Source organism: Pollicipes pollicipes, unplaced genomic scaffold, assembly GCF_011947565.3.
Source record: "Pollicipes pollicipes isolate AB1234 unplaced genomic scaffold, Ppol_2.1 Scaffold_4740;HRSCAF=5597_pilon_pilon_pilon, whole genome shotgun sequence".
Taxonomy (NCBI): domain Eukaryota; kingdom Metazoa; phylum Arthropoda; class Thecostraca; order Pollicipedomorpha; family Pollicipedidae; genus Pollicipes; species Pollicipes pollicipes.
The window spans coordinates 31,563,610-31,576,100 of NW_023596545.1; the positions used below are offsets into that span (position 1 = coordinate 31,563,610).

General features: G+C 47.8%; 1 protein-coding gene across 1 annotated transcript in view; it reads left to right on the forward strand.

The window, feature by feature from the left end:
• LOC119098204 (SCY1-like protein 2) overlaps nucleotides 1-12,491 on the forward strand; it is a 189,470-nt gene that overhangs the window by 68,502 nt on the left and 108,477 nt on the right. The window contains exon 4 of the mRNA XM_037221130.1: nucleotides 10,034-10,207. Within this exon, the coding sequence (XP_037077025.1) occupies nucleotides 10,034-10,207 (174 nt within the window). The remainder of the gene's footprint in view (nucleotides 1-10,033; nucleotides 10,208-12,491) is intronic.

Sequence of the window (12,491 nt, forward strand, 5' to 3'; positions counted from 1 at the left end):
GAAAGGGAGTAAGGCAAGTCGTTAACAGCAACAAGTGAGTGCTGTATTCAATGCACACATCGTAAACGATGGACATATCAGCTTTCCGCTGCGACAGATGAGTCGTATGCCTACGAGCACTACGCCAGTGATTGGAGAAACGCAGAGGTTACTATGATTGCCTCAGTCAATGTTGCAGCAGCCAATTCCGGTTCGGGAAACCAAGCCTCGGAAATGGGTGTCTATAAATGGGTACCTCAGCCTCTGTACCTCGACGACTCAGACGTGACTGATTTCCTGTCAGCCGTGTGGGACGCCGTCGGAAGCCTCAGATCACATGACAGCTGGTACGGCGCGACCGCTTCATATGAGCCCCGCCTCCTCATGTTACCCCAGCCCACGGGCGCCACGACCTGAGATGAACGATATCGCGCACCTACCCGACGAACCGACAACACGTGGCTGCTGACTCAAAAGGGTCGTCTCAGTATCGGCTCACCACACATTGGGGCCACATCTTCGGCTCACGAACGTCTCACGAAACAACGGGACCGGGGTCAACGCGAGGTGACGCGACAGGGCGATGAGAGGCGCGGTGGCGAAAGGCTGAGCGCGCGGCGCGGAGGACACGGCGAACACCGCCGATTGGCTCGTCTGAGAGACGGACGGTGCGCGGAGGGCCTGTCGGTGCGGTGTGGCTGGGCGGCAGCTGAGCGGGCGGCGTTGCGACAGCGGGCCGGTGTGGCACTCCCAGTGGGGACTCTCACAGTGGCACTCTCAGTGGGGACTCTCACAGTGGCACTCCCAGTGGGGACTCTCACAGTGGCACTCCCAGTGGGGACTCTCACAGTGGCACTCCCAGTGGGGACTCTCACAGTGGCACTCCCAGTGGGGACTCTCACAGTGGCACTCCCAGTGGGGACTCTCACAGTAGCACGCTCAGTGGGGACTCTCACAGTGGCACTCCCAGTGGGGACTCTCACAGTGGCACTCCCAGCGGGGACTCTCACAATGGCACTCTCAGCCTGGGTCCAACTCACAGGGCGCAGCACGGCGGGGCTGCGGGGCGGAAGAGTCGTCATCGTCAGCTTCCTCGTTGTCTGGCGTGGGGTCATTCAGGTGAATTCTGGCGATGGCCTCGACGAAGAAGTCCGTCTTGGCTGCAAACGGACGGGCACTGTCAGCGAGTTCGATGCGTGCCAGGCACTCAGCCGTGTTGGGGAGCGGTGCGCACTCGTCGAACACGCGCGCAAATGACCATTTTAAAAGAAAGGAAAGTTGCCAATCTCAAGCCTACACATTATGATAATGTCCCACGATAACACAAGTTGTTAAAAACATGCAAATTTGTGCAAAGTCGATGCCGGATCGAGAATATTTGCATGTACGGTACTCATGCGCCGATGGTGAATAGTGAATTGAGCAGAGGAAATGTCATACAATATAAGTTGGCGTATCAAGTCACTGTGCACAAGACCGAGTCATAATACACACATCAATAGGACACGTATTTATAATCCACAGGCAGGTGCGCATTTTGACGGGGTTAAGGTGGAAGGGGGCAGACTGAAGAGGGGAAAATGCCCAAATCCATTGCAACACGCATACATGTGGTGTTTGCTGTCCTCGAATTTTATCCACTTTCTTGTCAAAGCTGGAAACCCTAACAAAGTAGGAAAAAACACCCCGCTTGAAAGTGTGCCTGTTGACCCTGGTTCGCTTCGGCCACTTGTATTCACACTCAACTCTCCTGAACCAACTGAACTCCTGGCCGCACCAGTTCGTCCCTGTCCGAAGTCTCCGCCGCTTCGGCCCACACACCCTCGGTCAGGTCACGTGGTCAGTGGCCCGGAGCCACGAACACCGCCGGCCGTGCCGGTAAAACGCCGATCGGGCCAGCGGAACGCCGGCCCGGGAATCCGTTACCAATAACCTGCTACATACCCAGGGTCTCCAAATGGGGACAGACCCCAAAAATGTTTTCCTGAAGCCGCCCTTGGTGCTAAAATGCTTGCAGTTATGCACCGGGAAATGTTTACCGCTGAAAAGGGACATTCAACGGGATTAATGAACGAAGTTGAAGTCCGCTGAACGTTTTTAAAAGAAGATGATGCTAGAACCTGCCCTCCAGAAAGCTACTGGCACCGCCCATGTACCTCCCTAGGGATAAGTAAATAGCACCGTGGGATGCGTAGTCAAAAGTTGGGAAACTCATCAGTTTTCAAGAGGCCAGCTGTCATAGGATGCAAATATAGCACAAATCACTTCTGAGGGGTCCGCTCTGGCTTGCGACTCACTGGAAAGGAACGCGGTTATGCGGGTAAAATGCCGTGACAATTAGACAGCGTATCCTGGACACGAGGACGGTCGTCGTGCAGTCATGTTGTCGTGTCAGGAGGCGGAGCAAACAAGCATAACTGTCGGGAGAGAGGACTCGTTCCCAACTGCGTCACGCCGGTCACGGCTTCACATCCAACCAATCACCATCCGGGAGCGGCGACCAGCGCCACCCAACGCCGACCGTTGGTCGTTGATGAGATTATTGCGGCACTTCCTATTCAAGTAACACTGCAGGAATGTGAATAACCCGTCCATTATTACGCTCGAACCAGGGCTATAGCGTTGTAGTCGCTAACATGGTTGTGACTGTGCATGACTCTTTGTGGGCTACAAATTGGCAATCCCGCTTGAAAACCACATAGAAATGTGCAGGGGCGTATGCAGGATTATACAGGTAGCGGAGGGAAGGCATAGTTCAAACGTTTTTCAGTGAAGACCCATTTCAGGATGCCGCAGGCGTACACATTTTTTGCATGGCCAACAGCAACGTGGCATGCTTTCAACTGAACTATTTGCACGCGGCCACCTCGAATTTTCAGTTATTCACATTAATTTGCATGCGTTCTAAAGGTGCCGTCACATTTGAAGATTTTGAGGCAAGCATCAGATAAGATGGAAAAGCTCACTTGTGACTGCCGGGGTGCCGTGGGGCGGGGTGGGTGACTGCCGGGGTGCCGTGGGGCGGCCGTGACGCAGCTCTGCGCGGTGCCGCCCCACAGGGGACGGCACGGCGGGGACGGTGGGGTCAGGGGGCACGCAGAGTGCTTTGGTTAGTAGGTACGCTGAACTCAAAGCTCCGATACAGATCATTCGGAATATTTTTTGATAATCCGCATTCAGTGCAGTTAGCTCAGGTCCGGTCAGGCTACTTCAGTCCGTTATCATTAAAACAGGATTTTATGTTGCTAATTCAACAATTGATAACGACAGCAGGCAACAATGAGTAACTTGCATTTAAGTGTGTTAATAGCTTTACACCGGCCTTCTAGCTTTTTCTGAACTAGCGGATTCTTAGGTAAAAGCAAGAAGCTAACCCTCGTCCCCAGGGGAGTCGACGCGACGCCCACTCCCTAATATTTTTTTTAGGAGACCAACCCGGCATTTTGTGCAGTCGCACCCAAAACTTTTAATACGCTCTGGGGCATCCAACGCCCGTCTTTTGAAAGAAGAAACGTGTCCCTAGCAGTTTTTGATTCTGAGAAGTGATGAATTTTAGGAGCACTGCAAGGCGATCCAAGGGTTACGCGAGTGGCGGGAGATGGGCGACGATCCCACGGACCGGACGCGGAGGGCTGACCGAATCTGTTACATTAGAAGAGTCTGACATCTTAGCAAGCCCCGAGCCCGGCATATTCATCTTGTGGAACATTCGATGCCGTTCAAGCCCAGCCCTTCTTAACCCGCGCCCGTCCGGGGTCTGACACAACCGCGCCTGGCCTGAGGGGGGGGGGGGGAGAAGTTGACTCCCCCTGGGGTCTCCAACTTTCAGCCGCCGTATGAGAAAAGACAAAGATATCGTTGTGAACGTTTCGTCAAATCATGAAGAATGGATACCTTTTTTACCTTAGGTCAAATGTGAGATCACCTGAGATCACCAAGTTTCAACACCGATCGTTCCGATAGACACAGTTAAATCTATGTTTACACGTCGAGACAGATATTGAGTGCACGGAAATAAGCGTTCAGATTGTGGGGAGCGCATTCCCATCATTTCTGTTCTCTCACATGGGCCAGATCGGGTCAGGTCACCGTTCAAAATTGGCATACCAGTAGCTTTCAAGATACGGTACCGTTCCACACAATGTACGCCTGACAAAGTTTATTTTGTTAGGTGCAGCTGTGGGAAAAAGTATTCCAGACACAAAAATATCATTTTAGATTGACCTAGAGGTCATCTGAGACCAAATTAAGTCAAATTTGTGAGCTGTTCAAATAAAAAATGTGACATGCTAACCAGGTCTATACGGCTAGTGCGATGCTCTTTTCTGGACAGAAGTAGCGCAATGTACATCTACAGGTACACAGATCACATACTTGTTGTCTACGTTATGCATAATCCGTTCGGCGCTTGGCAATGCATTTGTAACAAGCTGAGAGCAGGTACGTTCGTACATAAATCAGACGTCATCAACTCAACAATCACGCTGAGGAGGTGGTTACACGCTTCGCAATCGTTCATCTGCCTTTCCCCTACTGGCAACATAGGTCAATTACCTTGGATGACCTCATATGACATTGTATCCTCCTATTAAATGTATGGTGATTTCATCATGCACTAGAATGATATCGGAGCACGTTTTCAGTGGAGTATGGCCATTCTACGCCATTAATTGCTTACCACAACTCATTTTGTGGCCTAGCATGTGTTGTGCAGAAGGTTCCTATAGAGATAAGTCATGACCTGGGTCAAGGTCACGCACTCTATGACTGCATAATGGTTCTGCATGTAAGTTGGGACTTTGTTCCTCATATTTCAACACCAATGCCACATAAAATATGTACAAATTGGCATTATTTACGAAACTAACAAAAATTGCCCTGACTTCAGATCACTGATCTCGCATTTCCCCCCAAATTGAAAGATACGAACTGTATGTACTATCATGTATCTTGATACACCAAGTTTGAACAATGTCAAGCGACCCTTAAAAAAGTTGGGCAGTCTTTTTAGAGGTCTATCTCTCACCAGACCTAGGTCACTGATCTTAGAAGATCAAGACATCAACTTTGCACAAAGCATGCGAAATTGATAGATGAGCAGGTACCGACAATTTCGTGCTGCTGAAGTGTTCGTTTTTGACCTGCGCCCAAAAACCATGGGGGGGGGGAATCAACTTTCCCCCGAGCCGGCGCGGGTTAAGACCTAAAACCATCTAGCTTCTGAGCTGCACGCCCGCAAGGACGTGCAGAACCCTTCAAGACCAATCAGGCATGAGGCATGGCGCCGAGAAATGTCATTCAAATGCTGCCACTCCAATGGTGATGCGCCGTTAAAGGCCCCGAAGAATGAAATCAAGTCAGCACGATTTGTAAATATAACGGACTTGATTCGGCTCTCGATGAATGTTGTGTAGACAGCGCAAAATTGGCGAACACGGACCACGTTTTGTGCTGGATGAAACAAAAACAACATGGATGTGAGTGCCGGCTATTGCGGAAACAAGATTTGTTGTGGAATAGCATTGTAAAGGCATCATAACCGAGCATATGAATACAAGTAAACGACTTAAACATATGGACAAATATACAAGAGCACCACAAGGAAGGGTCAAAACACGACCTGAGAACGATATTTGCTACACCAAACACGTCCAACTTCACCACTGCTATCTCCGTGAGTGGTAGCACTTCAAGGCAATATTAGGGTGATGATTTCTTACGGCCAGCTTGGCAGTGCTTCTGACACCATAAAACGTTTCACTAAACATTCAAACAATAACGTGTTGGTAAGCGTAATTACTAAATGGACAAAATTTGGCGGTCTAGAGCAGTCTTTTTCACCTAAAATTATACCAGTAGTAATGAAAATGTTTCTTTCATCACACTTTGCTTGCTTAAAGATCTTCCAGCGGGAACACCCGCTTTAACGTGGGGCTTGCCAATGCAGTAGAGCGACGGCTGTTTGGTCACGATCACCAATGCTACCAACCGCGCCCCGCGCCTGACAATTCGATAGACGTCTGCATAGGTACGTGAAGAGAATGGCGCGAGAGCCGCAATGGATCCAAACGTGCGGCTCATTCTATGCCATGAACCAGTGCTTGGGCAGAATGCGCCCATTCGCCCAGGGTGTGATTGTCTCTCGCCACACGCCATTTAGATGAATAAGTGATGGCGAGCTATTTTCTGGTGTGCCGCGGAACCCATCCGTGGCAACATTTGCAGTCTCTCGCAGCACTTAACCAGCTGTCCATAACATCTCGCACGCTTCGTTCGGGAACTGAACTGCATTTCAAGACAAGGCTGTGCGATGAACTGCAAGGGCGTGGGTTAGTGCTGCCACTTGTTTATTTGGGAAGCCCGCGCGATCCCCGCGTGATAAATTTGAAACCTGCCCCACCCAGTAGGCTTTTTTAAGAAAAAAACCCGCACAAGTCAGCAGACACAGTTTTTGTTCTTGGCAGATGAGATTGTCATGGCTTGAGTTCCACAACAAAGAGCTGTTACAATTCTTTAAGGCTATATATTAAGCTTGTTTCACTTTTTCAAGACTAGCAATGATAAATGTCATTTGGCCTGCACACACCATTTAAACTAAAAGAAGAAAATAGAATAAATTTACCAATATTCACTGTCATTGTGGCTGTTTTCAAAGTATGTATTTGTTTGAAAGCCTAAACACCGTATTCTTGGAAAAGTCATCAAATTTGAGGGTACATGGGAATATTTTTACGACTCTTCACGTGGCACTTCCAAATAATGTGAAGACCCGGACCTTGCACGAAAGGAAATATGATAACACGTTACTCTGGAAAACATTACTAACTTGCATTCACCTTGGTTCATGTAGTCACTTTTATGCCCTGCGTGATATGTGTATCTATGTCTTTTGTAGAGACAAAATGGAACATCGGTAGCTCGAAGGTGGTTGGTATTTGAAGTCATACAAATGCCATTTTCTCAATGAAGCAATGCTATGTATGTTTATGCTATATATATATATATATATATATATATATATATATATATATATATATATATATATATATATATATATATATATATATATATATATGCATATATATGGCATGCATATTACATATAATCTCTGTAAGATATACCATATTATAATATATATATAAGGACAACATATCACCAACCATATCACATATCACTAAAACATTGCTGAACTGCGGATATACACTTCATTCGCAACCTTCTCCATTGCATACAGAGTAGTGCCAGCAGTGTCTGAACGATGGTTGACTACCCTTACTTGCGTACAGCAGCGAGGCTTCGAATTTCACTGAGAAGTTTTCTCCAATTTTGGATTCATTATACACCCGAAGTCAATTTCCCCAGCGATCCGGTGAAACGATAAACCAAGATGACGGCAGGTCGACGATTTATTTCGTTAAAGACAAGTGGGCCATAGAGGACTTCATGCTACCCGCTTTATCTTTGAACAACAGATTAAGCGTGACAACTGGCTAGCAAATACGACCTCGTTTGTAAGCGGCGTAAACGTCGTTCCTGGAGAACACCGAGACACACACGCCAGAATCTTTTGCAGTCAGAGTTGAAGTGGTTTACGCACCTCACGCGCGCTGGTGAAGTAATGAGGCGTTTTTACTTAAACCAGGATAATTAATGCTTTCACTAAACCTGATCGAAGCACGACCTATGAGGTATTCATTATTTGTGGCGCCGTTGGTCGATAATGACGTCACAAGATGTGAGGCATAACCTTGGATCAGATTGCATTTGGGGTGCGTTCGACTTCGTCATTTTTGTGTTAACCATGTTTACAGCTCGTTCTTTACTATTTCAAATCGTACCTTACATGAACGAAATACTGCCCAAGCATGCTGCCATTTTGTCACAAAATACTGCCGAGGCCCATGCATGCAGTGTTCCCATGCAGTCGTTCCATCTGGACGATACAAGAGAAAAGCTAAATCGATGCCTCGCACGGATTATAAACAACTAACAACATTGACCAACCATGGCCATGCCCTTGGCTACACCAAGGCCTACCTATGTCCGCCACAATCGTCCCTCGATGCTGCGGCATAGACAAGTGCGCCACTGTCCAGGTGGTCAAACAAACCGTGGGCAAAACCACGGGATTTGGCACGCATTCAGCAGAACATCATTGATTTATCAAGGTTGCGTAGCATCATTACTTTATCAAGGTTACGTACGTACAAGGTTACGGACACTGGCATGCGTTTTAAGCCTGATTTAAGGCTCCCTTTCCATTCAAGCTCAAGTGGGACCTGTTAGGAGACGTTTGTTGTTTGAACATGGCCTGAGTACCTGAGTCTATTAGCTTTGCCAGACATGGTGAGTTCTCATAATGTATGTTTTATGTTATGAATGGCATTTAGCCTTACTCACGACTACTTCTTGCGAAGTTCAAAATGGCTTTTGCTCTTTCGGGAGCTGTGGGGATTTTGACTACTCAGAATACATTTTGTATAGTTTAATTTTGAGTGTAGTATAACAGTGCCTACTAAGGCCATTCTGCTTACAGAGTTATTGAATGTATCATGGCAGATTTCTTTAAGGAGTATACTCGGTATCTGGAACGCCTAAACATTGATTATGTTGCTTCTTTATTGTTAAATATCTTGCAAAACCTCCCTTTCCATGAGTGTTTAGTATGCTCAACTAAAAAATAGTTTATCGTGCATTTGTATAGCGGATTCTTAATTTGAAATACCGCATTTCTTGGAAGCCCGCCGTTACCAACAACTTTGTCAGAAACATCTGCCAAAAGCCCGTGGGTTTTTTTAAGCCCGCGTGTCGCGGACCTACACGCTCAAAAGTGGCAGCTGTAGTCTGGTCCCCACGCTTGCTGTCAGTCGATTTCGGGTTTCGCCACTACAGTCAACGCTTATTGTTTATGAAGATCAACATCACTGACTTCCGATCGGATGCTCTGCAACCATTGCTAAACGACATGACTAGTTTAACGTAATTAGCTGGAGTAAGCGTGGGGGAGGGACAGGCTTTGTTCAGTCTCGCAGACTTTAGTCAGCTGGTGTTTTGCTGTCGCCATTCTATATTAAATTTATGGCGCAGCTTACAGTCTCGGTTAGTCTTAAAGCACCGTGTGAAGCTGCATATACAGTGAATGAAGAAAACCTGAAAAACAGCAACCATAGGATGCTTCAGGTGCTGTTTTAAAGGGAGCGTTCCGCAGTTGTATCGGGCTTTGACCTGAAATAGACACTTGAAGAGCATTCATTGCAATTCATAGTCCTGCCCCTCTTCAGACGTAATCATCTCTAGTTTCTGAGCTACGCGCCTGTGAAGATGTGCAGAATTTTTCGGGGAGCCTTTTCAGGGACACTCAAGCATTCATGACAACGTAATAACGTCATTAAAATGATCTCCTTCCGTTAGTCATGAGGCGATCAAGGCCAGTCCACCTCTAATTGTCGGGTCATTTATATCTGGCGTTTATGAGCACGATTTCCAGATAACACGGCCGTCAAAAGGCTCTCAAGGTTGTGAAGAGTACAATGACGTAATCAAAACAATGACATATTTGGGAGCGTATGCACTAAACAGAGGAACCGTATTATCTAGAGCAGTGTTTTCCGCTTAAACGTGTACCAATAATCATAAGAGAGCTTATTTCATATATGATGTTTTGCCTTAATATCCTTAAATGTGAAACATTCTCATTGACCTCGAATTTGAGACACTGAAAAGGCCATATGGCGAGACTATAAATATTTTTTTTTTAAATTTATTGCGTTTGCCTGCAACGTTTGAATTTGTAATGACCATCTCGCCTCAAGTTGAGGAGGGAGGATGGATCTAATGCCGGTAAGCTGAATACTATCCCACACTTATTTCAACCGCTTTGTTACGGCGTGTAGCGCCAGAGGCGAGAAAAGCCAGTGCGTTGTTGTCATCCTATATTAAATTTATGGCCAATCTTCCACGTACCGTTTCAGTGCGCACGAAAATTGTTGGCCGTCTTGGTCACCATGGTAACCAAGCGACCGAGACCGTGTTGAGTTCCAGTGTCTGTACGCAGGTGATGCACCCGGTGGAGGAGTGCCCAGAGACCTTAGCCTTCGCTTCTGAGCCAGTACTCGCGTGCCTGGCCAACGTCCTGAGTCCCGCCAGCGAAGGTGACAGGAGCAACGGGCACGGCTTCGCCAAGGACTACTCCTTTCTGGACATCGAGCTCAAGTATGGCATCCTCCAGGTAGGTGTCCCGCGAAGCGAACCTGTGTCGTTGTCTTCGCAGTTCTCTGACGGCGCGGAAGTGGCACACTGGCGCCGCGGCGGTGCGGCCGGCCCCGACCCTCAGCCAATGACGGTACGATGGGTGCGCGGCGCGGTAACCGCGTCGGCTTGAGTTGCGCCTGGGGTGGTGCATTTCCCCGTCAATAAAGCTGATCGTGTCGGCAAGTTCTGCCACCGGATGGTTGTGTCATGACATCGTGGGCACTTAAACAATATCGGATATTGTGTTGTTAAACTCCGTCGGAATCATCTACTTCCTACCATGTGTATGACAATGACAGTGTGCTATGCGTGCTATTCTTAGCTTAACACTGGTCCCAAGTGTCATTCGAGCTTACAATTCGAGGATAAAATCGGACAAAAATTGCATCGGGATTTCGGTTGGCACTGTTGACCATCGGGCTTTTGCTGTTAGACACAACTTTCACGTTTAGCTGAGTTATATATCGAAATGCAACGTGGAGAACAAAACTGCCATCGCCAGTGGACAGCTCTCTGTGTTCGATCCAGACCCACCTCTCCTAGTATTCCTCGACATTTCAGACAGCTGCCTTTCAGACCAGACACATTAACCCCTCTTGCACATTCAGGGCCCATGCTGCGCCGGCCGAAATTGGCTGTTCTGAAAATTGTCCGGCAGCCAGCCGAATGAGCCCTGAGCGGTGGGCGAAGCTGCACCGTCTTGCCGCTGCCATTCCTGATCGCGACTGAGACCGCGTCTTAGGCAGAGCTCTGCCCCGAACGGCTCCAGCGCAACGTCTATGTAACGTCCGGGATTGCAAGTCGCGTCCCCCCCCCCCCCCCCCCCTGCGCATCATCCAAGAGAATGGGGCCGATTGGTCCTCATAGATCGGTTGTATGTCGATAAATCTCGTGCGACAGAGGAGATGAAGACCGCGCCGTCGGTGGGGTGAGCCCTGCTGTTGGCCCAGATGTTGGATGACACTATTACCCGCCTGCAGCAGGTTCACCCGCCCGTGATCCTGTAGGGCCGAGGCACGTGATTAAGGTATCTTATTTAAGAAGTTGCTGAAGGACGCCTTGATGGCCGATGATCGCCATTTTTGTTAACAACTGTGTTATGCCAGATATTTAGATGTTGTTTATATTATGTTTGATAACAAGCTATTAAGGTCAATCTGAGTACACCTAATTTGAGGACACCCTGCATTGATTCATGAAACCTGAAGGTGTCACATACCCTTTGAAGCACTGTTGATTGAAATGTAAATATTGGTGCCAGTCAGACACCACATCAAAGATCGTCACGCCTTTGCGTTCGCTATCTCAGTATCAGGAAAAACGATGGCCGTCCTGTCCGTGGGCGGAGAAAAGCGAATGATGTAAAAGTGAACGGCATTTGTCACTGTAGGCAACGCGAAACAACGGGCACCGTGCTTGTGAGAGTGACCGTTGTGAAATAATGCTTCTGAACGTTTTTTGAAAATCAAGTTGTGCCGTCCAAAAATTACCCTGGGGCGCATCTTTTTTTATAACTTTGAGGCTGTCCTCCGGACAGGTGAACAGTTACAGCAAAAATGGAACTAAAGATTCTACACTTACTCTTCCTGTTCCACCATCGGATTCCAACACAAATTCTCAGTGTTGTAAAGGCTAATTCACTCTTATTGTTAACACGCGCCCGGGTGGCCGGTTGGATACCTTTCGCACGGGTGGGGAGGGGGAGCTCAATTTGACCCCCTGAGATCTCGGAAACTAAGGGAGCTAGATACACCAAATTTACAGAATGTGTTAACCTGTACGTGAACTCTCTTAGGTCAAAATTTGAGCTTCCTAGATCATGACCTTCGGATCAAATTAGGTCACACATGGTCAAGTTCCAGACTGGTCTCCAAAGGGCTCCTTAAACCTAGGCAACTGTTCTAAGAAATATGTCACACGCTCAGTTCAGGTCAGTGACTTCGTCTGACCTTTTAACACGTGCCCGGGCGGCCGGTTGGATGCCCCTCGCTCGGGTAAATGGGTCAATTTGACCCCTCCCTGAGATCTCGGGAACTAAGAGCTAGAGAGACCAAATTCACAGGGTGTGTTGACCTGTATGTGAACTCACTTAGGTCAGAGTTTGAAGTTCCCAAGTCATGACCTTCGGGTCAGATAAGGTCAAACAAAGTCAAATTCCAGATTGGTCTCCAAAGGGCCCCTAAGACCTAGGCAACTGTTCTGAGGAAATGTCACACACTCAGATAAAGTCAGTGACCTTTTTGACCTTTCAAAGGTCCTGA